The following is a 24,905-nucleotide window of genomic DNA, read 5'->3' on the forward strand; positions in this document are numbered from 1 at the left end:
CCCCAGTGACCTAACTGCCATTTGTCACCCCACCTAGGAACCCATGCAAATGCAGACCTCTGGGGCTATAGAAAACTAATTGGTCTATAAAGCATGGGCTTGGATGATTTAAAATGATTGGTCGAAAAACTATAAAATAGCTTAAATTAATTGGTCTGCACCACACGGGCTCTTGGTGCTTTGGGATGATTGGTTTGCAATGTGTGGGCTTTGTTGTGACCCTATAAAAACTGTCTCAATTCTGCATTTGGGCTCCTCAGTCTGCTACCCCTGTGTGGCATATGATTGTGGACCCCTGTACACTTGGAATTAAAAGTCCTCTTGCTATTTGCATCAAGACCACCTCTCACAAGTGATTTGGGTATTGCCTTTCCTGGGTCAGAGCATGAAGGTCCATGCTCTGTGGGTCATTCAGTAGGAGAAATCTTTTCAAGTACTACATGCAATGTACTATTTTTTCTTGTGTAAAGTTTAAAAAGTATTAATGGCACATTGTTAAACAAGCATTATACAGCATTCTGAAGATAATTGAGATAAAATAGGACATAGAATCAACCTCAGGGAGCTCAAAAGTCTAGGGAGAAGTTCAGGTTTATGGGAGCAGGATTATGATACCATAGTTGGTCTACTTTCATGATTTTACCTTCACTTCTAACTTCAAAGACAGATAATGGAGTAAACAAAGTCCTTACTAAATGAAGGTTGGCTTGGGACTATTGGAGTTTACTTCTCAACTGCTCAGTTATGGCTACTTTAAAGAACTGGTACAGGTAATCCCTCATTGCTGAAACTTCCAGGAGTGCTTCTGGTAGCAGCCCTGCTCCTTAGCTCCTTTCAGAGATTTTCCTCAGTTGTAGAAAATCCATTTTGCCCAAAGCAATGTTGCATCGTCTGGGCAGCTCACTTCCAGTTACTGGGGAATGGGAAGGTACAAAGACATTGCCCTCTGGGATCACTCAGGAAAGTTCTGAAGACTCATCCCATCTTCAGACTTCCTCTCATGGTCAGCAGACATCTGTATTGTAGCCACATCATAAATCTAACTTCTTCTGTCCACTTATGCATCTTTCCTCTCCTTTTCACAGCTGTTGCTCCCCTTAGCTCTCCCTAACAAGACTCCAATACTTTCTTCTCCTTCTCCTCTTCTGTCATTCATGTGTATTGGTACAGCAAGAAGTAGCAGCACCTTAAGAATCTCCATCCCATGAACCTGGGGTGACTCAGACCACATTAGACACTTTTGGAATCAGGCCTAATGGGACCTCATTTGAGAGCAAGGATGCTTTGAGACAAGTGTTGAAGAAATATAGGTTTCTTCTTTGCTATCCTCACCAGACTTGCCAGAAAGGGAGAGATATAGCAAGGTCTGCGACACACATACTCAGACAGTTGAAGAGACTTAAAAAGGGGATTGCAGACCATAATCAAATCTAAAGCCTTTAATTCAAAGCTTATTTGAACATCATAGTTCATAATTTTAAAATTCCATTAATGTTCACATAATACAGGTCTTGCTAGGAAAAGAGTAAATTCATCATCTTTAAAATATGTCTCCAGAGTCTGGAGTGATAGATCAAAGTTAAGAGTACTTATTGATCTTCAAGAAGACCTGAGTTTGGTTTCAGCACCCACCTCAGGTTGCTCACAACAGTTTATAACTCTAACTCCAGGGCATCAGATTCTTATGTTCTGCAGGTACCTCACTCACATGCACAAACCCACATTCAGACACACACATCTATACACCAAAATGAGAATATTTGGTGAGTCAGAAGATTCCCCTAGGAAGCTTAATATTTGAAAATAAGGTCTACATATCAAAGTATTAATTGGTCACAGAAAGAAACGTCTGGATGGCCCCCACAGGAGCTTGATTGCTATGAACATTAACTGTTAGTATGGAAATTGTGTTGATACAAGAAGAAAGGCCCAGGACAGGTCCTGGTTAGAAGATCATGCATAGCATTTGCAGAGAATTATGCTGGATAAACCTAGAAATGATGCTGTTTTCTAGAGGGAAATGCTTATATGAAACAATTATTTTCAGAAAGATGTATTCATATTTCAGTGGGTTGTTGATTGAATTCCTCCACAAAGAAGGAGGATAAGTGCTTTTCAGGAAAGAATATATATTCCTCTTCTATATATGTCCAAAGGAAAGAACAATGATGGCTGGTGTGACTCATCACTCATGAAGATGACATATATGTAAACATAATATATGTGACCAACAGATACAGAAGCATAGAGAATTTAATGGCACCTGCAATAAAAGCTGTAAAAAATTTCTCTTTGGAAACAAGGGTCAGCCAGGAATAATGACACACACCTGTAATCCCAGCACTTATGAGAAAGAGGCTGGCAGAGCTCTGTGAGTACAAAGCCAACTTTGTCTACCTAGTGAATTTCAGGGTAGCCAGACCTACAAAGAGAAACCCTGTCTCAGAAAAAAAGGAAATAAATAGAAAAGAAAAAAATTGAGATTCAGATCACATCACTTATCTCTCACGCATTTTAGAGGCTTCCCACATCACCCAGAACACACGACAGTATTTTTAAGTAGTCAACTCTCTCTATAAGCAAGTTCCACATCTGTGTGTGTATGTGTGTGTGTGTGGGGGGAAGAGGTGTCAATCAATCATGGAGGCAAGCTTTTATAAGCACATCTCTACTGAATTATATATCAGGTTTCCTTTCTTGTCATAATTCAGCATAATTTGTATAATATTTATACAATAATACAATAGAGATGATTTAAAGCATGTAAGACAATGTTATGTAGAATTCAATTTAGGAACATGGGCATCGGAGAATTTTGGTATTCACATGGGAAGACCATTCTGTAATCAATTCTGTGCAGATGCCAAAGATGAGCTGTATAATTTCCTTACAATACTTCAGTGGTTAATGCAATGTAACTTAATTGTATTGGGTGTTATAAGTCATATAGAAATTATTTAAAGCATACCAGAGAATGTTCACAAATTCTGTGAAAACACTCTATCTTTAATATAAGGGAGTTGAACATTTAAGTATGCTAGCATTCACAGGAGATTCTAGTACTACCCCTATGGGTAATCACTGGGCCTCCATCATCCAGCTCTGACAACTCTCTGACCTCACATCTAAGTGTTCGAACTTTGTGTCTATTGTGCCTAGAAGCTCTGCTCTGTCAAAGACTGGAAGCTTGACATTGGCAATAAAATATTTATGCCATGCAAATCCTACAGATGACATCTAGATTATTTGCTTTGTTGTTCTTGAGAGTGCTTTAAAAACAAACAATTGTTTCCCTTCCTCAATCCTTTCTTAACTTCCCTTCTCTGAGTACACAGGCTTCTTATTCTTCACAAACATTTGTCACATGCCAGCTTGCAGCCTTCGAATTTGTCATTCATCCCCTCTGGCTGGAGAATTTTAGTCTGACAACCATGTTTTGTTCTTTTGCCTCTTTGAGGTTTGTTTGAAATGTTAAGAATTTAGTTTCTCTCTGACTTCCCTACTTAGCATCACATTCCTCTCACACCTCCTCTTATTTCTCAGTCTCTGTTGCCTTATAACTCATGTAGCATGCCTTTGTGTGTGTGTGTCCCCCCACAAACCTTTTAACACACATTTCCACCATTGTTGCTTTTGATATAGCATTATCTTATACATGTTTATAAGCATTTACAAGATCTGGTTGAAAAAATTCAAATCTTTATTAGAAATTATTAGTTGTTGCCATGGGAAAATAACAAAAATAAAAGTCAAAGTCTTTTGCATAATTCAGCAGCTTGATGCATAACTGAGTTTTAATGCCAAAATACACGTGAAAAATCAACTCAAAGGCTCACTAGAGTTAAGAGTTACCAAATTAAGAGCAACTTTAAAGATAATCTTTGGGTTTTGGTACACCTACATTAAGTTAATTTAAGAATGTTCATATTTTATATCATTTTCATTCTACACTTAACCTTTTCTTTCTGAAGTGCTAAGATTAGATTTCATCGTGTTGAACATGCTAGGCATATCACAATTACATTGATATTTTTAAAGGTCTAATAATTTTTATATATTGATACACATTTCCTAGTTAACATGAAAGCTCCACGAGGACAGATGGCTTGGAATATTTTGTTCATCTGTGTATTTGCAATGTATTTGTAATTTAAATGTGCAGGAAGAAGATAGCATTCACTTTTGGTGTTTGGATGGGAACTGTAGCATAAATGTTAATCCAAAGAACCTTTCTAGTTTCTTGACATCTTGTGGTACTAGATTTTTTGTGACTTCAATATTGCAATTGTTACTAAAGAGCAATACCCAATCAAGATCTGTCTAATGTTCTGAAAGGAACTGACTCACAGAAAGACACAGACCATTCTTTCCATTATTTGTGCAAGAAGCAATTGCTTAAAGCTCATTAAGCATTATGTTCTGGTGCAAGTGTTGGAGGTATAGCAATAATAATGATGATATATTTAAGGAAATCATATAATAAAACATAGTAAGGACAAATATATAAAGAAATCTTAACAACTTGGCTGCATAAATACAACCTGCATAGTGACACTACCAATTGATAAGCCAAAATATATAGAAGAATTCTCAGAGGGTCCCGTTCCAAGATGAGGAGCTACAGACAATTAATTGTTGCTAAAGGAGGAAGAATCATTTTCTCCAGAACCAAGACCTGATGACTTATCCGATTCGAAGTGGTCAGCTATAACATGTACATAGAAGGAATACTAAACCAAATCAGCAGGTTCTATTTATGGATACATATGTACACACACACACTAATCAAAGAAAAGATCCTGAGAGGGAGTTGGGGACATGGGAATAGTTGGAGGGGGAGAGTATGGTGGAAACTGTGTAAATACAGTTCTCTTGTATAAAATTCTCAAAAAACAATAATGAAACAAATATTAAAGAATGGAAAGAGTGCTTAGGCTCAGCGTGTAAAGGCATTTGCTAATGAGGTCTGATGACCTGAATTTGATTCTTGGAAGTCACTGATTGAAGGAAAGAATTGACTTCAGCAACTCCCTCTTATCTCCACTTGCATACTAATGTATGTGCACCCATGAATAGTCCTCTACATAGACAAATTAATATTTTTCTAAAAAGAAAGAGAAAATATATGTGTGGACACACACACACACACACACACACACACACACACACACAACTTTGTTCTTGCCTGCTGGAACTTGTGCCAGGAGAGAGCAGGTGAGAGGTGTGTGTGTGTGTGTGTGTGTGTGTGTGTGTGTGTGTACATACAGATGTGTGTGCATGCTATATATCTTCAAGTTTTTTTGCTTTTTATATTTTATTCACATGCATGTGCACCATATGCATGCAATGCCCACAGCAGCAAAAGAGGGAGACAGATACCTTGAAACTAGAAATACAGGGTCTCAAGAACCTTCCCAAGTCCTTGGCAAGAGTATCAAATGTAGTTAATAGCTAAGCCATCTCTCTAGGCCCCTATTTCAAGCTTTTAAAATTTTCACTTAAAACAATACAACAGAAAGAACATGTTAGTTAGCTTTTTTTGTCACTGTGACAAATACCAGTAACTATTTTAAGTGGAAAGATGGTTCTAGCTCACAGTTTCAGAAGTTTCAGTCTATGGTTGTCTGGCTCCATTACTCCTGGGCCTGAGGTGAGGCAGAGCATCATTGTAAAAGAAAGCTGTTCATCCTATGTTGTCCAGAAAACATGGTGGTATCTTTTTATGATACACCCCTAGAGAATTACTTCCTTCAGCTAGACTCCAACTCCCAAGTTTTCCACTACCAGCCTAAATAGTCCTAAATAGTATCACAATGGGCTTTACAATCTCAATTTAATTATTTTTCACAGATGCTATGTGGGTTGACTGGACACAGTGTCCAGTTGTTGCTTAGGAAGCTGTGTCAGATAGTGGTGTGTCTCTAGTCTTCTGAAGGCTGCCTAAGCTTAGGCATACAGGATAGTTCTATCCCTGACTCTAGTATGATCAGAAAGGATCAAAGGTTGCATTCAACTGGAATAGATAGTTAGGATGCCCACTTGTAGCCTGCCTAGCTTGGCACTTTCAGACTCCTTGAACTTTTCTCATGATCTGTGTAATTCAAGACTCCAAGAGTAAGTATTCTCCAGAGAAGTGGAATCTGCCAGTTTCCTAAGGCTTAGTATGATTTTTGTCATGACCTTCTGGTAAAAGCACTAACAGAGTCCTCCCAGATTCAAAAACAAGGGGACTTGGAACTGTCATCTCCTTCTCCATAGGATCAAGACTTGACACCCACCTTTACTCAACTTCAAAGTTCAAAATCCAGGAGATGGAAATAAGTTTGGCACATGAGATCACAGTGTGAAGCTGAGTATGGTGGTGCACACCTTTAATCTCAACACTTGGTAGGATGAGGTAAGAGATTATAAATCTGGGATCACTACAGGGTACATATAAAATTAAATGCTATCCTGTGTTATTTAGTAAACCTCTGTGTTAGAAGTGGGTAAATAGCACCCAGAAATTTGGATCAGCAGTTAAGAGCATGTACTGATCTCACAAAGGACTCAAGTTCAGTTCCCAGTATTATATCAGATGATTCACAAATGTCTATGACTCCAAATCTAGGTGATCCACCACTCTTTTCTGACCTTCATGAGCACCTGTACTCATATGTATATACACATAAACGTGTACATGCATACATACATAATTAAAAATAAATATGAATGTTGTGCTGGATGTGGTGGTTTACATCATTTAATCAGCATTGATAGGTGGATATCTATGAATTTGAAGCCAGCCTGGTTTATATTACAGGAAATTCTGTCTCAAAAGCCCAAAATAATAAGTAAATATTAATCTTTTAAAATGAGTAAATAACAGAATAAGATTTAAAGCCACAACTTAAATACAATGACAAGCTGGATGTGGTAGTTCATGCCTGTAACCCCAGCCTCCAGACAGAAACAAGGAGAGTTTGGGGGTAAGACTGCAATACACTGAAAAATCCTGTTTAAAATATAATACCAAGAGTGGCTGGAATAGAGCCTAGTCAGGAAGTTGATAGGGACATAATATGTAGGTACTTTAAGGCTATGGTAATTATCAAATTTAGTCATTCTACTCCTAATTTTTCTCCCAGAGTTCCACAACCAAGAAACTTAAGCTCCAGCCTGGATATATAGACAAGATGTAAACAGGATTTTGAGAAAAAGGCCTGGAATTAAGCAGGGAAAATATGAGGTCCTCAAAATACAAGCAGCATAGCTCTCCTACAGAGGCAGATTAAAGGCAACCTGTTCTTTTCAGAAGAACTTACATCCTTCCTAATCTAAAGGATTAATGCTATTCAGTACCACAGTGGCACTGAATAATAGCAACAGCCAAAACACCAACTCCACATTCTCTCTTAAATATGTGGTTTTATTGGAGAACAATATATGTAAAATAATCCTTCCTCTAACCTCCTACTGTATGATGATACTATACTACACAATAGAAACACGAACAAAGGATACATGTGGATTTCCTCGTTTGTCTCATTTGACACATGGTACTGGTAGTCTCATCAGAATGAGAAGCTTTAATACCTTTTAAAATTCCTGGATTGGATATGGAATGTGACTGCTTAATATTGTGTCAGTGTTTTGTTTAGTTTTGTTTTCTGGGCTATAGCAAAATACCTGAAGGTACTTCACAAACAAAAAGATGATTTATCTTATAGTTTTGAATATTCAGGAATATGTGCTAACATTTTCTCAGCTCTGCTGAGACACCTGCTATGACCCCTGAAATAAACGTGACACGTGACAGATGGCATTATGGCAAGAGTGCATGTGAGAAGGCAGAAATTACAGGGAGAGAAATGAGGGCAAAGAGAGTAGGAAAGGAACCAATTTTTGTCCATTATTACAGTGTGTGTGTGTGTGCGCGCGCGCGCGTGGGCGCGCACATGCATGTGCGTGCACGCGTGCAAGAGCATGCACATGCTGTATGTGTACCACAACGGCAAGTGTGTGGAGGTCAGTTGGCAGGAGCTGTTTCCCTCCTTCTCCCATGTTTGTCTTGGGGATGAAACTCACATTGTCAGCCTTGGCTTTACCTGCTGAACAAACTCTCTGGTCCTAGTCTTGCTCATTTAGAGCAACCAGTACTCAAAGAGAACTCAACAAGTTCTCTTGAATCTCTCCAAAGGATAGCTTTCACATAATGTAATGATAAATCTCATACTAAGTACAATCCCTTAAAGGTCTCCCCGCCTCTTGACAACACAACATTGGAGACTAAGTCTCTAATGCATGTAACCTTAGGCAACAAAGGCCCTGAGCTCTTAATATCCCAGTTGAATCCCCATTCTAGCACTTACCTAAGCTTGGAGATCTGGACTAGATCATGGGAGTGCTTTGTGCTTCAATGTCCTCATTGAGAAGAATGGTTGACACTAACCATCGGTCCTTTAAATATTAGTGATCTATGCGTATACAATGCTTAGAATGCTGTATTACAAATAGATGTCAATTATTGCATGGATCAAATTCAATTTTGAACTGAATCTTTAACAACTGCTAAGTATACATTTGTATTTACCCAATAGAGGTAGTTAGGAATTGTGAAATTTTTTTCTAGTTTACCTATGGTAAGAAGGTGTATTGAACATCTGTCCTTAACATTTGCTGATTTACAAAAGGGAGACAGAAAAGGTCAGCAGTACAGAGATCTATGTCATTTTGCAGCATTTTCACTTAGGAGCGTGCAAGAAGCATGCATGTGGAAGGAGGAAATGAGCGACAAGCGCTCCACCTTCACTCAGGGACAGACTATCACATGTATTAAGATATTGTTCCTATTTGAAAGCTCTTTATTCTTGCCATAATGTTTTTTTTTTTCATCAGTTTCATGAGTCCTTCAAGGTTTGGGGAACCATTCAAATTCTTTCTTTACCATTGTCTTCCTGGTTACTTCAACTTCATTAAGTTCTACCTTGTTCACATGCACCAAGTCATTGGGATATGCCATCACCTGGGAATGCAGGAGAGTTTTTTCCAAGTGGTTCAATGCTAAGCTGCTCTTAGGATGCAACAGGCATATAAGGAAGTTTATTTTGATTAACTTCCAAGTTCATTGTGATGCCAGATGTTTGTAGCTGCAGAATAAGTACAGTTAATTTGTAATGTAATATAAGAACTAGGAATTATAGTGATGATTTAATTTTTTAAAATGGATAAGGAATATTTTTTAAAAAATAAATGAACTACATTAAACCCTAAGGCATCAGCTTTCTAATTCAGTAGCCACTAACCACATGCTTAACTTTTGCTGTGTGATTAATCAAATAGTATATGTTATAAACTAAACATCAGTTTTTACAAATGTTATAAAAGAGAAAGCAAAATATAGCATTAATGATTTATATTATTTACATTAAAAGGCTGAGATTATAAATGGATAGATTTTAGATATGCTGGATACAATAAGATGCATTATTATTTTTAATACTCAGTGCAATAACAATTATTGACAAAGAGGCTATGAAGTCAAAGGAGAGTAGGGATGAATTATGGGAAGGTTTGGAGGAAGGAAAGGGAAGGGAGAAATACTGTAATTGTATCTCAAAAGTTAATGGCATGTGTACTGGTATTTTGCCTTCATTTAGGTCTTTGTACCACATGCTTCCTGATGTCCACAGAGGGCAGAAGAATGATTCAGATCCAATGAAAGAGAGTTACAGATATTTGTGAGCCACCAAGTGTCAATGTTCTTTTTTTTCTTATTTTACATATCGATACCAGTTCCCTCTCCCTCCCATGCCTCTCCACTTCCCTCTTATCCCCCCCAACTCCACAGAGAGGGTGGTGCTTTCCAGGAGGGGCCAACAAAATCTGTTAAGTCATTTGGAGTAGGGACTAGACCCTCTCTCCTGCCTCTAGGATAAGGGAGTTTCCCTCCATGGAGAATGTGCTCCCAAAGTCCTTTTGTGCACCAGGGATACATCCTGGTTCCACTGTCAGAGGTCCCTTAGACTGCTCAGCATTGGACCAACTCCTGTCAATGTTCATAACCACTGAACTATCTCTCCGTCCCATTTAAGAGGTATTAAAATCTACTTGACCTATTCTTTTTACCTGTTATTGTGATGTCTAGGAAACTTTTAATAGTTTATAGGAATATATTTTATTTAGACTGGACAAGACAGTTTTAAGCTTTAAAATGAGTTTACAAGTGTGTGTGTGTGTGTGTGAGTGTGTGTGTGTGTGCGTGTGCGTTCGTGTGTGTGTGTGTGTGTGTGCGTGTGCGTTCGTGTGTGTGTGTGTGTGTGTGTGTGTGTGTGTGTGTGTGTGTGTATGTGACAAAAGGAAAGTGAAGTTAATGTATTTCAGTATTCTGAGCTCAGCTCCATAAGAATACCAACAATGACTGCCCCAGGAAACCTAGCGAATGGTTGCCAATTTAACTAATCATAACCATATTCTATTCTTGTCTAAAGTAATACAGAGCAAAGTGGAGAGAAATTTAGAAGGTAACACAAACAGAAAAGGGCATTTTTTCCTTTTCTATGATCAGTTTAGTCTTGGCATGTGACTGTAGCTGCAGCCAAATGCTGATCTCCTAGACTACTCATAACTCAAGAAATAAACAGAGGAAGGAAGACTGGATTTAAGTGTCAACTCTCAGTTCAGTGTCCAAGGAGCTTATGAAAATATTTTTAGGATGAATTTACTGGCCTGTTGCACTTGTAAAGGGAATTTAGAAATCTTTTATTTTAATATAATTCTTTAATTTAAATTTGAAATAAGCTTGTTTTACATGTTAATCCCAGTTCCTGAACCATCCCATCTTTCCCTGTTCCCCCCACCAACCCTCACCCCATCCTTTTCTGCTCCCCAGGGGGAGTGAGGCCTTCCATGGGGAGTCTTCAAATCCTGTCATATCATTTGGAGCAGGGTCTAGTCCCTCCCCCATGTGTCTAGGTTGAGGGACTATCTATCCATGTGGATCTTGATCCTGCCTGGTGTCTCATACTTGATGGCAAAAATTAGTAAAGTATATTTTTCAGGCCGGAATATGGCCCAGATATTGAAGTCACATATTTCTCTTGAGAACAGTATAGCTCCCATCACCCTAGATAGGCAGCTGACAACCACAGGTAACTCCAGAGAATCTGATGCCCTCTTCTGGATTCTGTGGGCATCTGCATCCCAATATGCACACATACACATGTGCACACACACACACATTTAGATCATAAATATTTAAAAACAAAAAGTGTATTTTCCAACAAAAAAAAAAAACAAACCAATTATCCCCCCTATTAAAATATTCATAAAAATCTTCAGGGTATCCTAGTAGCATTGTTTGTGACAGTATTACCCAGCGATTTCTCTCAAAATGCATTGCCTTCAAAATCTAGTAGGATTATATCTTTCCAGATGGAACAATAAAGGCACAAAAGCACAAGTAACATGGCAAGGTGTAGCAGAAGTTCATTTGTGGTGATTAATGATGGTGACAATGTCAATGGAGGTAGAAATCATATACACAACACAAAGAGAGACAGAACAGAGACAGAGAGACAGAGAGATTGGGAATTTCTTCAGCTTAGTCATACCAACAGAAGAGCCTTAGAGTGTCTGCTGTAGAGCAGCTGCTCTGGGATCCAGACTATAAACACTAAGTCTGCCTAGAAGTAGCTTGGTTATTGTCCATGAATCTATAACCCAGGAGGCTATACAGTTGAGAGGCACAAAGCTCTGCTAGATTCAGCAGTCCAACTTCTTTTAAAAAATCATGAGCGAGCTCAGTAAATCCAGTGTCTAATACATTTTTTAAAAATAAACATGACAGGATGTCTTTGCAAAAGAAAAAGTGATACATAAAGAAAGTAACATATCCGCTCATATACCAAAATCTATGTTTGAAAAACACCATACAATTTAGTGTATGGCATTGTAGGCCTCTTTATAACAAGTCTCTATAAAATGAAAAGATAGGTATGGGGATGGATAGATGATTGCTATGGAAAGATAGACAAATGGGTGATGGAGGAAGAGAACTGAAACAAAAAATGAAGACAGGAAAAAGGAAGAAAAATGCAGAGAAATAATCTGAGAATCAAAGTCCTATTTGTAATATTAAATGACATACATGCCTTTGAATTTCATGGAAGAGACAAAAAGTGAACTAAATGAAAGGGACTGATGAACTTAAATACATATTTTGTAATTGGCAGAATCTGAAGTATTAAAAGATAATGCAGTTCCCTAAGAGACTTTGGTGTTTATTTTTATGAAGTACAAGTCCAGCGTTGGTGTACATGGATATTGTCCTATGTAAGGTTAAAGGCGCTTTCGTTCTCATCTTCCTGCATTCTAACCGTTAAAGACACAATTTTTAGCACCATAAAGGCTGTTGTTATGCCAGTTATATTCTGGCATGAAATAGTCAATTCCTGTCTTTATTCATATTTAAGTTAATTTAATATATTTGACACAAAGCTCAGCACAGCTGAGGGGTTCCTGGAGATAACTTTGAATAGTAAATTGGTAATGTTTTGAAATGGACTGCTGCTAAGTCAAAACTTATAAGCAGCTAGAAGACAGGGTCCACTGAATTCAAAGGTAGAGAAAGTGGCAAAGCACTGGGAGAACCATTTCCTGAAAGGTTGACATGGTGGCCCATGCCTAAACACCCAGTACCCCAGGTGGCTGAGGCAGGAGGATGGTGAGTTTGAGGTCAGTCTGCGATGCATAATGAGAACTTGTCTTAAAACAAGATATACAACTTACCAGTAGTGGCACATGGCTTTAATCCCAGCACTCAGAAGACAGAGGCAGGTGGATCTCTGTGAGTTCAAAAGACCAGCCTGGTCTACCGAGTGCGCTCCACAACAGCTAGGACTGTCTCACGGAGAAACCCTGTCTCAAAAAAACAAAACCAACCAACTAACCTACCAACCAACCAAACAAAACCAAAATATACAAACCAAAACGAGGATAAATAATAAAACTGTTGTTAGGTTAATTTGGAAACCAGACCAAGTACTGGTGGCATTTGAAGTTGTCACATGAGCTACTGAAAACATTGTTAGGGAGTATCAGTTTAAAATTTTACTCTTGGCAGTAAAATAGCTTTAAAGATCAAACAGGCCAAGCACAGAACCTTAGTATTACATCACCATCAAGTTTCACACATTATGAGCTAATGCTCTTGTGGATAGTTTGAGGGAAAGGGTTGGCTAGGATTTGAGAGCCTATCGGGTTTATCCCTAGAGAAGATTGCTTCTCTCTTTCTCAGAAGGCTTCATGTGTGTATAGTTCTTCATCTAGTTGCCAGATTTCCCCAAACCATATTAACATGTCAATTGGTACTGACATTTTTTAAATCTTGTTGAGACAATCATATTGTTGAGATTTCATGGCTACAAATTCTCTGTCCATTTAAAGAAGATCCTATCTCAAGGCAGATCTGGTCCCTTGAATTTTAATCTTTTCACCCTTCTTCCATGATGCTTCCTGAACTGTAAGTAATTGCACCATGATGTATAAACTGCACCTGGGCACCCCTAGCTAGTGGATGTCTGCATTTTGACCAGCTGTGGCTTCCTGGAATGGGCTCCACTTGTCACAAAAAGAAGCTACTTTGATGAGGCGGGAGAACTACATTTATTTGTGTGCATAAAGATATATGTATTTAGGCGGGTCAGTGGTGTCACACGCCTTTAGTCCCAGCTGTTGGGAGGTGTAGGCAGGTGGATCTCAGGGAGTTCCAGGACAGTCAGAGCTATTACACACAGAAACTCTGTCTCAAAAAAACAAATAAACAAAAAAAGATACATATTTAGAACACACTAAGAAATTATAGGGGTTTAGGAAGTTGGCGTTCGTAGATTCTCCTCTAAAGTGCATGGTATCAGCAGCCATGGGTAGTGGACTAAATTTAAAGTATCTGTATTTAACTCCCTATTGATCCAGCCTTAAGTCCAATTAGACAGCTCTTGGTTACCTTTAGAATATAAAAGTCACTATCACACCTTCTGGCGATTGCTGTGGTTTATAGGCATTGCAGCTAGATAAGATTCATTGATTGTTTTTCTCCTTTGGCATCTTGAATAATAACAGGATAATTTTCATTTGTTAAATGCAGTTCTCATTTGAATACCTTATTTCTCAATATTTCCACTGTAATTCTCTTTCTATTCTCCAATACCAAGAGACAGTTAAGGGAGTTCATTGAAATGGAATTATTAGAGTGGGGGGAGGCCCACACTTTGCTGTCTGTCAGTTGAGTCCCATGCACCAGGTTTTCAAGTGGGTTTCAGAGTTGTCAACAAGACTGAGGAGCTGGGCCAAGTATTCCCTCCCCACAGATTGTTTAGGCAACAGCAGTTATAACAGTAAAAAAAAATCAGATAATCCAGTAGGTAACAACTCTCCTCAATCACATAATTCTGCAGAACTGAGGCTTCTGGCCATAACAACATAAAGAGGACTTTTACAATGAACTTTGCCTTTGTCAATAGGAAAACAGGTCAAGGCCAAAGTGTTTTTTTTCGCTCAGGTTCTCTCCATAGTGGAAGGCTAGAAGCAAGTATCAGTGTGAAGCCCCATTTTTAGTGTTGAATCAGATTACACCTTTGCATCAACCAATCATGTGTTAGATGAGCCTTTAGTCCTAAAGTGGTCTCCTGGGAACTTAAATTTAGTTTCTATTCTCATACACATGAAAGCTTCTGAAACAGAGAATTGTAGTTTACTGATAGCCTCAGAAATGTCTGAAAAATCTTCAAAGTAGAAATTCAAAAGAACAATAACCAAGCAACAAAATGATCACTTATTTATGTGTGTGAAAACATATATACAATGATACAGGATAGGGTATCAGGGTTCTCTAAATAGTGTTCTATTATATTTTTCTTTTAAATTATACTTTTAAAGGCAAGTGGTCATTTCTTTTTTCTTCTTTAGTTTTTTGAGACAGGGTTTCTCTGTATTATTTTGGAACCTGTTCTGGAACTAGCTCTGTAGACCAGGCTGGTCTTACAAAGATCCAACTGGTTCTGCCTCCTGACAAGTGGTCATTTCTAAACCATCTAGATTGCTATCTTCTAAGTGATACCATAAGAAATTAACATCAGAATCTTGGCTGGATTCTTAACAATAATTCCTAAGAATGAATGGTTGCTTCATTTAACTTTATTAATTGTTGTTAGCATATAATAATTGTACCAATAATGGGGTTCATTATGACATACTGTAGGTAAAAGCACCTTATAAATTATATTAATTTGAGCCAAAGTGATTACTTTTCTCACTGATAATTAAATCTCATAACTTTGGTACTACTTCTTTTATCTCAAAGCCAATTTTAGCAAAATCATATTTTAACAGCATAAAACAGATCTATAGTAACACTAAAAGAATGCTGCTCCATAGATACACGCAATTTAGAGAGAATGGATCTAGATGGTATATAGGCCTGTCTATCACAGCAAGGGTTTATGGATGCCTATTATGGAGACAACAAGAGATCCATCTATCAGCTGATCACTTTTTCTATAACTACCACAGAACTCATGATTGTAGGAGTCATCCTCTTCTGAGCAAAGGTATCTTTTCATGTGGATATCCAGCCCATTTTGAGCCAATGCAGCCTTCTTTCTAGGTAGTTTGATATCATGGTTTTTAATATCAGCCATCACACCTTGGGATATGATTAGAAACTGCCACACTTATCTACCATATCTAAGGCTATAGGTTCAATGTAAGCTTAAGAAACACACAAACATTTATCAATACATACTCAGGCCCTTTAACTTATTACTAAAGTTGTGCATGAAACAATCTTCCATTAACAATCATGCAAGAAATTTAAAAACAAATGAACAAGATACTCCTTTGAAAAGTTGACTCAGAGGGTCTGACAACACAGCAAACAGCATGCTATTTGAAAATTTTAGTGTTCCAGTTAAGAAATACATGCAAGTCCACTGAAAAAATAAGGGAAAAATACTATACATTCCCATAAGCTAAAGTTTGTTCTTGGAGACAATAATTATTAATGTAGGCAATAGAGGCCAATGTTTGAGCTCCCAAAATCTTCCAGTCCTAAGACACAGAGTTCTGAACCACTATCTGGCATGTAGGAGGAGACTGAGTGCTGGTAATAATCTCAGAAATAGATGTGCCACTCAGAGACTTTTTTAGAGGTAAAAAATATGAAAACTATAACGTGGCCAAGAGCAGGGAAGGTGTTAAATAGGGAACACGTTTTAGTTTGAGGCAGATTCCATAACTATTTTATCATCATGTAGGTCTCACGGGACATAACCGCTGAGAGCTCAGTGTGACCCCTTATCTATATTGCAGAGCTTCAGTATCATTAATGATTAATTTTTCTCTCACTAGTGAAAATTAGAGATTAAGTTAGTATACCAAACACACATATTAATGCATATGCACATAACTTTATATACATTTCACAGGTATTTCCCATTTCCTCCAGCAGAGGTCAGACAACAGCAATCCTAGACTATGAAAATCTAGGAAGCAATAGAATATTTGAGAGTGATTTTAATTTCAAGAAAAGATAAAGGAGGGTTTCTTTTTGAAAAGTGTTTTTCTTTCCCTCCCATGCCCCCAGACCACCTGGAGGGAGAGAGGAAGTGAGTGAGGGAGGGAGGGAGAGGGAACTGGGATGGATATGTAACATAAGAAAAATAATAATAAATAAGTAAATACGAAAAGTGTTTTTCTCTACTCATAGTTTCTGATTATATTTTTACAGCAGGCATGCTTTACTTCTGTAATAATAAAAAACACACACAACAGTCACTTTAAATTGTGTAAAGAGTACATTGGTGTACTTATTTACCCTGTATTAAGTCAAGGACACTGCTTCATTATTTATATTTTTGTAGTTGAGCACAGGTTAATAGGATAGTCTAATAAAGAAGCATATTCGGCACCCACTATGAAAAAAAATGATTTAAGGGCAACGTCATGTTTGCAGTTGATAACTGGGGACATTCTTTCTTAAGCAAGAGGCTTAATTAAGCTGTAAGATTGCCAGAATTAAACAAAGCATCCTAGACACAGCTCCGAAGCAAGGAGCACCTGCAATGTACAAAAGAAACAGCAAATCTAAGCCCTGACCATCTTCTTTGTCTGGAGATATCTAAGAGATCTTGGTGCTGCAATGAGTCAATTTCTGCAAGTCATGCAGGCAGAATCAAGAAGACTTTTTTTTTTAAAGTGGTCATTTTGACAACACATTAAATAAGCAAAGAATGTAACAAAGGAAATTTACTGAGGACTGCCTTTTTAAGCAAATCATACTATCACCATGTTGTGTTTTCACTTCTTATTCATGTGACTCTTTTTCATATAGAAAAAAAAGACATAAAATAAAATTTGAATGTCAATTATTTTATACTGCATTGTGCCAAATTAAGTAGCTGCTTCATATCTATTTTACTAAATGATTCATAATGTATGGTCTGCTATTTGCATTTCCTAATCATTTCACACAGATATAAGGACATTCATTACATTATTTTATAAATACAACTGTTTATAGTCCTTCTTTTGTTTTGGTTTAATTTTGGATGGTCCTGGAGACCAAGTCTAGGGCCTCATACATGCTTAGTTAGTGCTCTCATGCCTAGGGCTTCATAAATGTTTAGCATGTGCTTGCAAACATAGAGTGCCATACACGCTTAGCGTGTACTGTACTTCCAAGCTACTCTTTCAGCTTCCCTTCCATCCATTTTCTAAGGGAGTGATTTTTTTTAATGTGGCAATGGTTTTCTATTTCTTCTTTCTACCAGTGAGAACAAGTGAAGAAAAGAGAAATGAAAGAAATTTAAAAACTTCCACCAGAGCAGGCAGAGTGGCTCAATTGTAATCTTAGCTCTCTGCGTGTAGAAATGGAAGGATCTTGATTGAATCCAAGGCAAGGCTTGGCTACACAATTAGACTCTGTCTCAAATAAATCAAAAATACAAAAATGGCCACAACTAAAACCTTCTACTAGTTCTTCTGTGGGACTCTACAGTGATGCCTAGAACATAAGACTCTTTGCTTAGCATAAATTATCAAAGGTTTTGGGAAAAAAGTGAGGATTCTGGGGAAATGGGAATAGGGAGATGTGACACAGGAAGAGTTGTGATGAGAAAACTGGAATCCACAGAGAGGTGTGGTCAGTGGAAAATCCTTGGGCTCTTTTTTCTATGGGTTATAGGATGCTGTCTTTTTTAGTTTCAAGCTGCCAGTGTTCCTTCTTTTCAAAAGGGATCCATTCCTCAAACCCTCAGCAATATGCACTACATACAGATGTTCAGATGGATGGAGGAAATTAAGATAACAAGGTAAGTGTTGACCTTGGTTGGCACAGAGAAAAAGAAGAAAAGACCAATAGGCATGAGAGGTAAGAATTGGTGTGGAGGAGGAAACAATCAACCACAAATGATCCTAGGAAAGAAAGACTCAATATTTTCAGATAAATAATGGGGGCGGGGAGGATGGTGGAGATTCCATGAAACTGGTGGTATTTGGTTATTGAGCCACTTTTATATTAATATCCAGAGAAGAATCACTTTAACCAACATGTATGATACAATGGTAAAAATATCAAAATACTCCACGAGTCATATTATGAATAGTGTTTGTATATAAAGTTTAGGGAAGCTTTGCAAAACTATAAACAGCTTTTTTAACATAACATTCAAGTGTCATAGGTATTTATTTAGTAAGATATATTTAATAAGCTAATCACAAATATTTTTTTCTACTGAATTTATAACATAGTTTACCAAATGGCAGTATGACTTTGTCAACAGTTTTCCTAAATAGGTTTAAAATCACCATCCAATTTATTTATGTAATAATTAGTACATTCTCAGAGTGGCTGCAAGTCTTCCATGTCTGTTTTAGGCTTACCTTTACATAGTGGATCAGACGTTCAACTTCATTCACTTTATAGGTTTCCAATCCCAGCTCTTTGGCCAACCGCAAGATACGATTTTGGGTTGGCCCAACATAAGATCCTCCTAGGTCCACATATTTAACATTTTCATTCTGTTTTTCCATGAGAAAAGTAAAAATGACTGTTTCTAAAAAACATTTCTGAAATAAGCAATTGATATTTTACAGGTTATGGATACATTTGAGCTGCATCTGTGGACAAATGAGTTCTGCTCTCAACTCTTCTGTACTTGATTCATGTGACTCAACTATTAAATCAGTCTCTAAAAGAAAATTGACCACTAGAAGGTGAGCCACTTCAGGACTCATCACTTAGAATAGAGCCCAATATCCCAAACTAGGAACTCATAAGTCATTGACACCAAAAATGGACTTACTTGACTGTGTTGATTTAATCATTTGTTGTCTAGCCTCTCTCCCCCAACAGAGTCATTTGCCACCCTAAAATGAATATTATTCTGGTGGAAAAAATAAAATATACTATAGACACAGACAATGAGATACTATCCAGATTTTACAAAGAAGGAATTTCTGTCATTTAGCACACAACATAAATGTATCTGCATGACAGTATATAAAGTGAAATAAATCAGAGAAAGGCAAGTGTTACTTTGATGTGAAATCTAAAATGTGTTAAACTCATAAAAGTAAAGAATACAATGGTGTGTACTAGAGATTTCATGGGTGCAGCTGGTAGGGACAGAAGGAATGAGGAGTTTCTAGTTAAAGCATATAAGTTTCAGCTAGATGGGAGGAGTACGTTTTGAGCTATGTCACTACAAATATGTCAAGTGAGTGAGGTAACAGTTAATTAACTTGATTTAATAACCCACACTGTATATGTATCACACTGTACTAAAAATGAGACTCCCCATGCATTCCAAAATTTAGTTTGTATGGTTGAAATGACTGTGTTAGTTCTAGAGAAGCCTCCAAATTAGGGATTGAAAGTCCAGACTTCTGATAGATTTCTTGCTACTACTATAATACAACCTACCTCTCATTTTCCCTCCTTCCCATTCTTAGTTCTATATTAGATGTGAAGTGAGAAGACTAAAACAAAGAGAAGAAAGAGTTGAAAAAGAGATAAATTAAAGGGGATTTTTCAACTATAAGTGCTACTCACATGCTTAGCACATGCAAGTTCCTGGATGGATGATCCTTAGCACTCATAAATAATGATGATAATGATAATGATTATAAAGAAAAAGAGGGAAGCTATAGGGAAAATTCTAAATTAATGTTTCTCCCTCTTAGAAAATCAGTAGCAAAAACTTTCAGGAAATACAAAAATCTAAATACACAACTCATCTTTAGACCCAAGTTTCTCATCCCCATCCTTAGCATCTTACCCTAATTGTGTAAGTCCTGCCTCCCACACGATCTCGTGCTTCCAGAACCACCACACTGAGGCCAGAGTCATGCAGGAGTTTGGCTGCTGCCATACCTGGGGAGATATACAAGAAAGTATTATGATCAAATCTTCTGCAACATTTCAGGCATGCTCTGCATGCTAGTGACCAACAAGAAAAATCACATTTGTGTGAGCTCTATTATAATACAACTAGTACATATATAGGAATTCACTGTAGAGGCCGAGAGTCTCCATCTAGGAAACCACATGATACTTCTAGAAAGAATAAAATACATTTCATTAGCAGTGACTATCACATCTAAATAAACATTCCGTGTCACTATATCAATAATATCTATATTTTAACAACCACACTATAGGTCAGACAATCTAATGCATATACAAGATCACAATCAAGAATATGTGTGTGCTGGAACCAAAAGGTCCAATGTTAGCCACATAATCCATTGTCAGTTTAACGCTAAGAAGGAACGATGTGGGAGAGAGCCAGTTTTCAGCATCTATAAGCAGGCCTAGGGGTTACTGGGAAATTGAACTTTTGGAATTTAACAAAAGAAAACTCCATCCATACTTTAATTTTTCATGTAGTCAAAATTACTTATTGAGTACCTGTGTATAGTCTTGTTTAATACACCCTAGACATGGTCTGTTGTTTTAGCTCTTAAATCTCTACACTTTTATTTGAAGTGACTTTTGAATAGGAATTTTTTTCTTCTATTGAAAATAGGTTTCTTTGTCATAATAATATATACTGATTGTGGTTTTCACTCACTCTATTCCTCCCAGTTCCTCTCTACCAACCCTCCCATCTGAATCCATTCCTGTTATATCTTTCAATAGAAAACAAACAAGGCCCTGCACCTTTAAATCCACTAAGGGGCTATAGCTGATTCAGAGGTAGGTCATTTGCTTAGCATGTGGGAAATACAAGGTTTCTACCCATAGCATTGCCAAATCTAAAAATATTAAATAAAAACACTCACAGAATTTAGCAAGAGCTGACTCCCAGAACAGATGCTCTTATAGTAAATTGAATTTACTTACGTGCTTCATGGGACCAAACAAAATTAAAGAAATGCCAAAATGCTACTGTGCCTCACAGATACATAAAGCAGTTCCTTTTCTGCCTTCCAAAAATAATGCTATGTGATGTTAGGCCCCACTACTGTAACACACCGAATACTCACTCCATTTAAATACTGTTGTGTTTCCTTGTATTAAGTACTGTTGTGTTTCCTTGTATTAAGTCATGCTGGGAGTGCAGTTTAGTGTTATCATACTTTGCTGGCTTATGTGAAACCCTAGCTTCTATCTCCAGCAGCATTAAAAAGAAAAAAAGGAGACCATATTTTACACTGATTCAATAAGCACATTCCAACAAGCTACTGAGATAAGGTTCTTTGATAGCCTGATTTTCTGTTTGAGAACACATAGATAAGAAGAAGGAGGAGGAGGAGGAGGAAGAGGAGGAAGAGGAGGAAGAGGAAGAAGAGAAATAAGAAGAAGAAGAAGATGATGAAGAAGAAGAAGAAGAAGAAGAAGAAGAAGAAGAAGAAGAAGAAGAAGGAGAAGAAGAAGAAGAAGAATCTGATGACATGTCTCAATGTCCACTTCTTAATCCCCACTTCTAAAGACATTTTTCGCTTTATCAGGATCAACTTATTAGAATACACATTTGAATCTTGTGGGTTGGTAAGAATTTACTGGACATAATCCGAATCTGAATGAAGAAGCACAATGAGCCAAAGCTTCTGTCCCTGTCTGGCAGTGATTTTCACAGAGGAGACCCATTTTCCAGAAGAACTTAATTAACATTTCATTGTTTGACTTAATGAATCTCTCCATCCTTTTCCCCAGAGCCAGGGTCGAGGGTTTCAGTTGGTGGCAGAGTAAGGTTCCAGAGTCTACAATAAAAGCAGCCACACTTATATAGGATGGAAGCATCCCAGGACTCAGATTTAGGGATGCATGGCTTGGAATTTTAACTCCAGTTTCCCAGTTTCACCCTCATAACAGGAAAAAGTAACTGTTTTCTACTTAAATACAGAATTTCAGACAGTCTGATGGCCTTTTTCTTATCAGGCATCAGGCCAAGATATCAAACCACATGCAGCCATAATAACTGCTGTTTTCAACGAGTTCACATAAACTTCAGCACCACATTGAGGTTTCAAGAAAAGATCTGGGAAGGAAATAGAGCATCACTCATAGACACTTGCATAGGAGATTCTACCAAGGGTATTGTCTTTTAGAGAATACAGTTACTAAATAATATCTGATGACAAGCCTAAACAGTTATTAAAGCAAATCACCAAATGGAGTTCTCTATCTATATTGCTTTATATTTATAAACAGAAAAAACAAAAACATTCTTAAGCAACATGGAAATATGTTTTTGGGAATCCCTTGTATTTTTATTAAACTTATGTTTTGGGTACATGGGGAAACACTCAAAACATCTGTTAGGCATCAATTGAAAAAAAGGGGTACATTAAAAATAAAAAATAATTGATTTAACTGGCGTAAATATGGATGGCTTATGGCATCATTGACTTTAGCAGTCAGAGTGTGATTAAGATGGTCAAGAAGCAGTCATGTGTCCCTTTCCAAGTTGGGGTTAGAACCTTTAAAACATTTGCCACTGAAGCAAAATATGAGAAATGGTACATTCTCTGAGAAGGATGGAAAAGCCTGTGTTCAATAAATCCTATTGTAAAATGTTTCATAAATTAGCAGCAATATTGACACTAAAATCACTGGACAGTATATTTGGCCCTATGTAAACATGAAGCAGCTTCTGAATATAATATAATAATGTTTTAAGGGCTTCAAATTACCGGGTACCACCCAAAATATAGAGCACATAGTTTCATGCTCAGTGTTCTCCATAAAGCCCATGTTGTCCTCTCCACATGATTGAGAAATGTTTTTATCCTCAATCTCAACAGCCAGATGCATTACATAATTCGTAAACGGGAGAACCAGAGTTGAACTAAAAAATTCTCACCTCTTAGTGACCATTCTTGGTCCAAAAAAGGAAAATTTAAAATATAACAACTGGATGAACCAACCCTTACAAACTATCTGAAAACATTCTACTCTCTATGTGACTATTAAAAATTAACAAGTTTTCCTTTTGAAAAGATATTTGACTTTGGGAAAGGATTCAAAAACCAGTTTATCATCACCACGTACTCATACAAGGTTAGTGAAACTTGACTTTAATATACAAGGCCAATTAATATATCACAAAAAATAGTTATTTGATTCTTTCAGAAATAGTTTGTACAGATTCTTAAACATATAAGAGAAATACACATGGAATTCTATGGAATTAAAGAAAGATTGAATTCTCCCAGGCCTGATGGCAGCTCTATAATCTCAGTTATCTGAAGGCTGAGGCAGAAGATTCAGAAGTTCAAGGCCAGCCTCACAGCACAGTGAGACCTTGTCTCAAAAAACTAAAAACAAACAAAATGTACTGCATTTATCTGGCCAAGTAGCTTTTAATGAAAAGTTTTCAGCATACCAGTGATCATGGATATTATTAAACACTTTGATTATTCTAAAGGCCTACAAGTCAGTGGCCAGCAGCTTCATAAGCATTGACATTTCCACTTTGGAGTTGTAGAAAATGGCTTGAATTAGCTTCTGAGGGAGACTGCAAAACTGTGGGACTTATGAAGCAGCATCCCCATCTACATTGTTCTTTGTTTTGCCAATGTGTTTCATGCCCTTCAGATTAATCTGTGATATTTAACAAACATTTACACTTCAAAATAGGAAACTGATTGTCTTGGAAGTAATACAAAACATATGTACTTTATTACTACATAAAGACTTTTTCCAGTCTAAAGTTACCAAGACAGAGTGAGACAATCTTGGTGACAAGAATTGCCAATGAAATTCACAGTACCTCAAAGTACCTCTAACCTTGTAACCCCAACAAATGATATGGGCATTCCCTTAGGATTTGCAAAAGCATTAATATTCAAATAACCCTCATCACCCTGTGGGTTTTGACAGGGGCGGGATGATTCCAGCCAGAGTTTGTCTGTGTAGCCTTGGCTGTCCTGGAACTTTCTCTGAAGACCAGGCTGGCTTCTATTTCTGCCTCCCAAGAGTTGGGATTACAGGTGTGTGGCACCACCCGGTGACAAAGCAATGGTTTTTATGAGGAAATTCTAGAAACAACCAAACAAACTTCAGATCAAAGAACTGGAGCTCTTTGATGTCTCCAACGACAATGTGTCTTTAGTTATACCCCCCCCCCAATAAAAGGTCTGCAGTAAGAAGAAAAACAGCCTCTATTAGAAGTCAAATTCCTTATGAGAAAGAAGTATGTGTAGGAAGGAGTTAGATGATAAGTCCACCATGCTGGTGAAGCCATGACTGAAACAACTAACATTTGAAGCAGTTATTGAAGCAGTTATTGTAGCTTCTCTACTCAAGTTAGGTAGAAAAAATGTAGGAAGTGAAGCACAGAGACCAAAGAGTACTCCTGAGGTCATACATTTAGCAATTGGCAGAGATATCTTTCCAATCTCAGTACACTGACTCTAAGCCC

General features: G+C 37.4%; 1 protein-coding gene across 2 annotated transcripts in view; it reads right to left on the reverse strand.

The window, feature by feature from the left end:
- Window positions 1–24,905, reverse strand: part of Maob (monoamine oxidase B) — a 107,380-nt gene that overhangs the window by 45,513 nt on the left and 36,962 nt on the right. For both annotated transcript variants that reach the window (XM_051178924.1, XM_051178925.1), the window contains exons 2-3: window positions 20,316–20,410; window positions 18,919–19,056 (exon numbers count right to left, since the gene is read on the reverse strand). In XM_051178924.1, coding sequence (XP_051034881.1) covers window positions 18,919–19,056; window positions 20,316–20,410 — 233 coding nt within the window. The remainder of the gene's footprint in view (window positions 1–18,918; window positions 19,057–20,315; window positions 20,411–24,905) is intronic.

The sequence above is a fragment of the Phodopus roborovskii genome, unplaced genomic scaffold (genome assembly GCF_943737965.1).
Source record: "Phodopus roborovskii unplaced genomic scaffold, PHOROB, whole genome shotgun sequence".
In the NCBI taxonomy this organism is placed as follows: domain Eukaryota; kingdom Metazoa; phylum Chordata; class Mammalia; order Rodentia; family Cricetidae; genus Phodopus; species Phodopus roborovskii.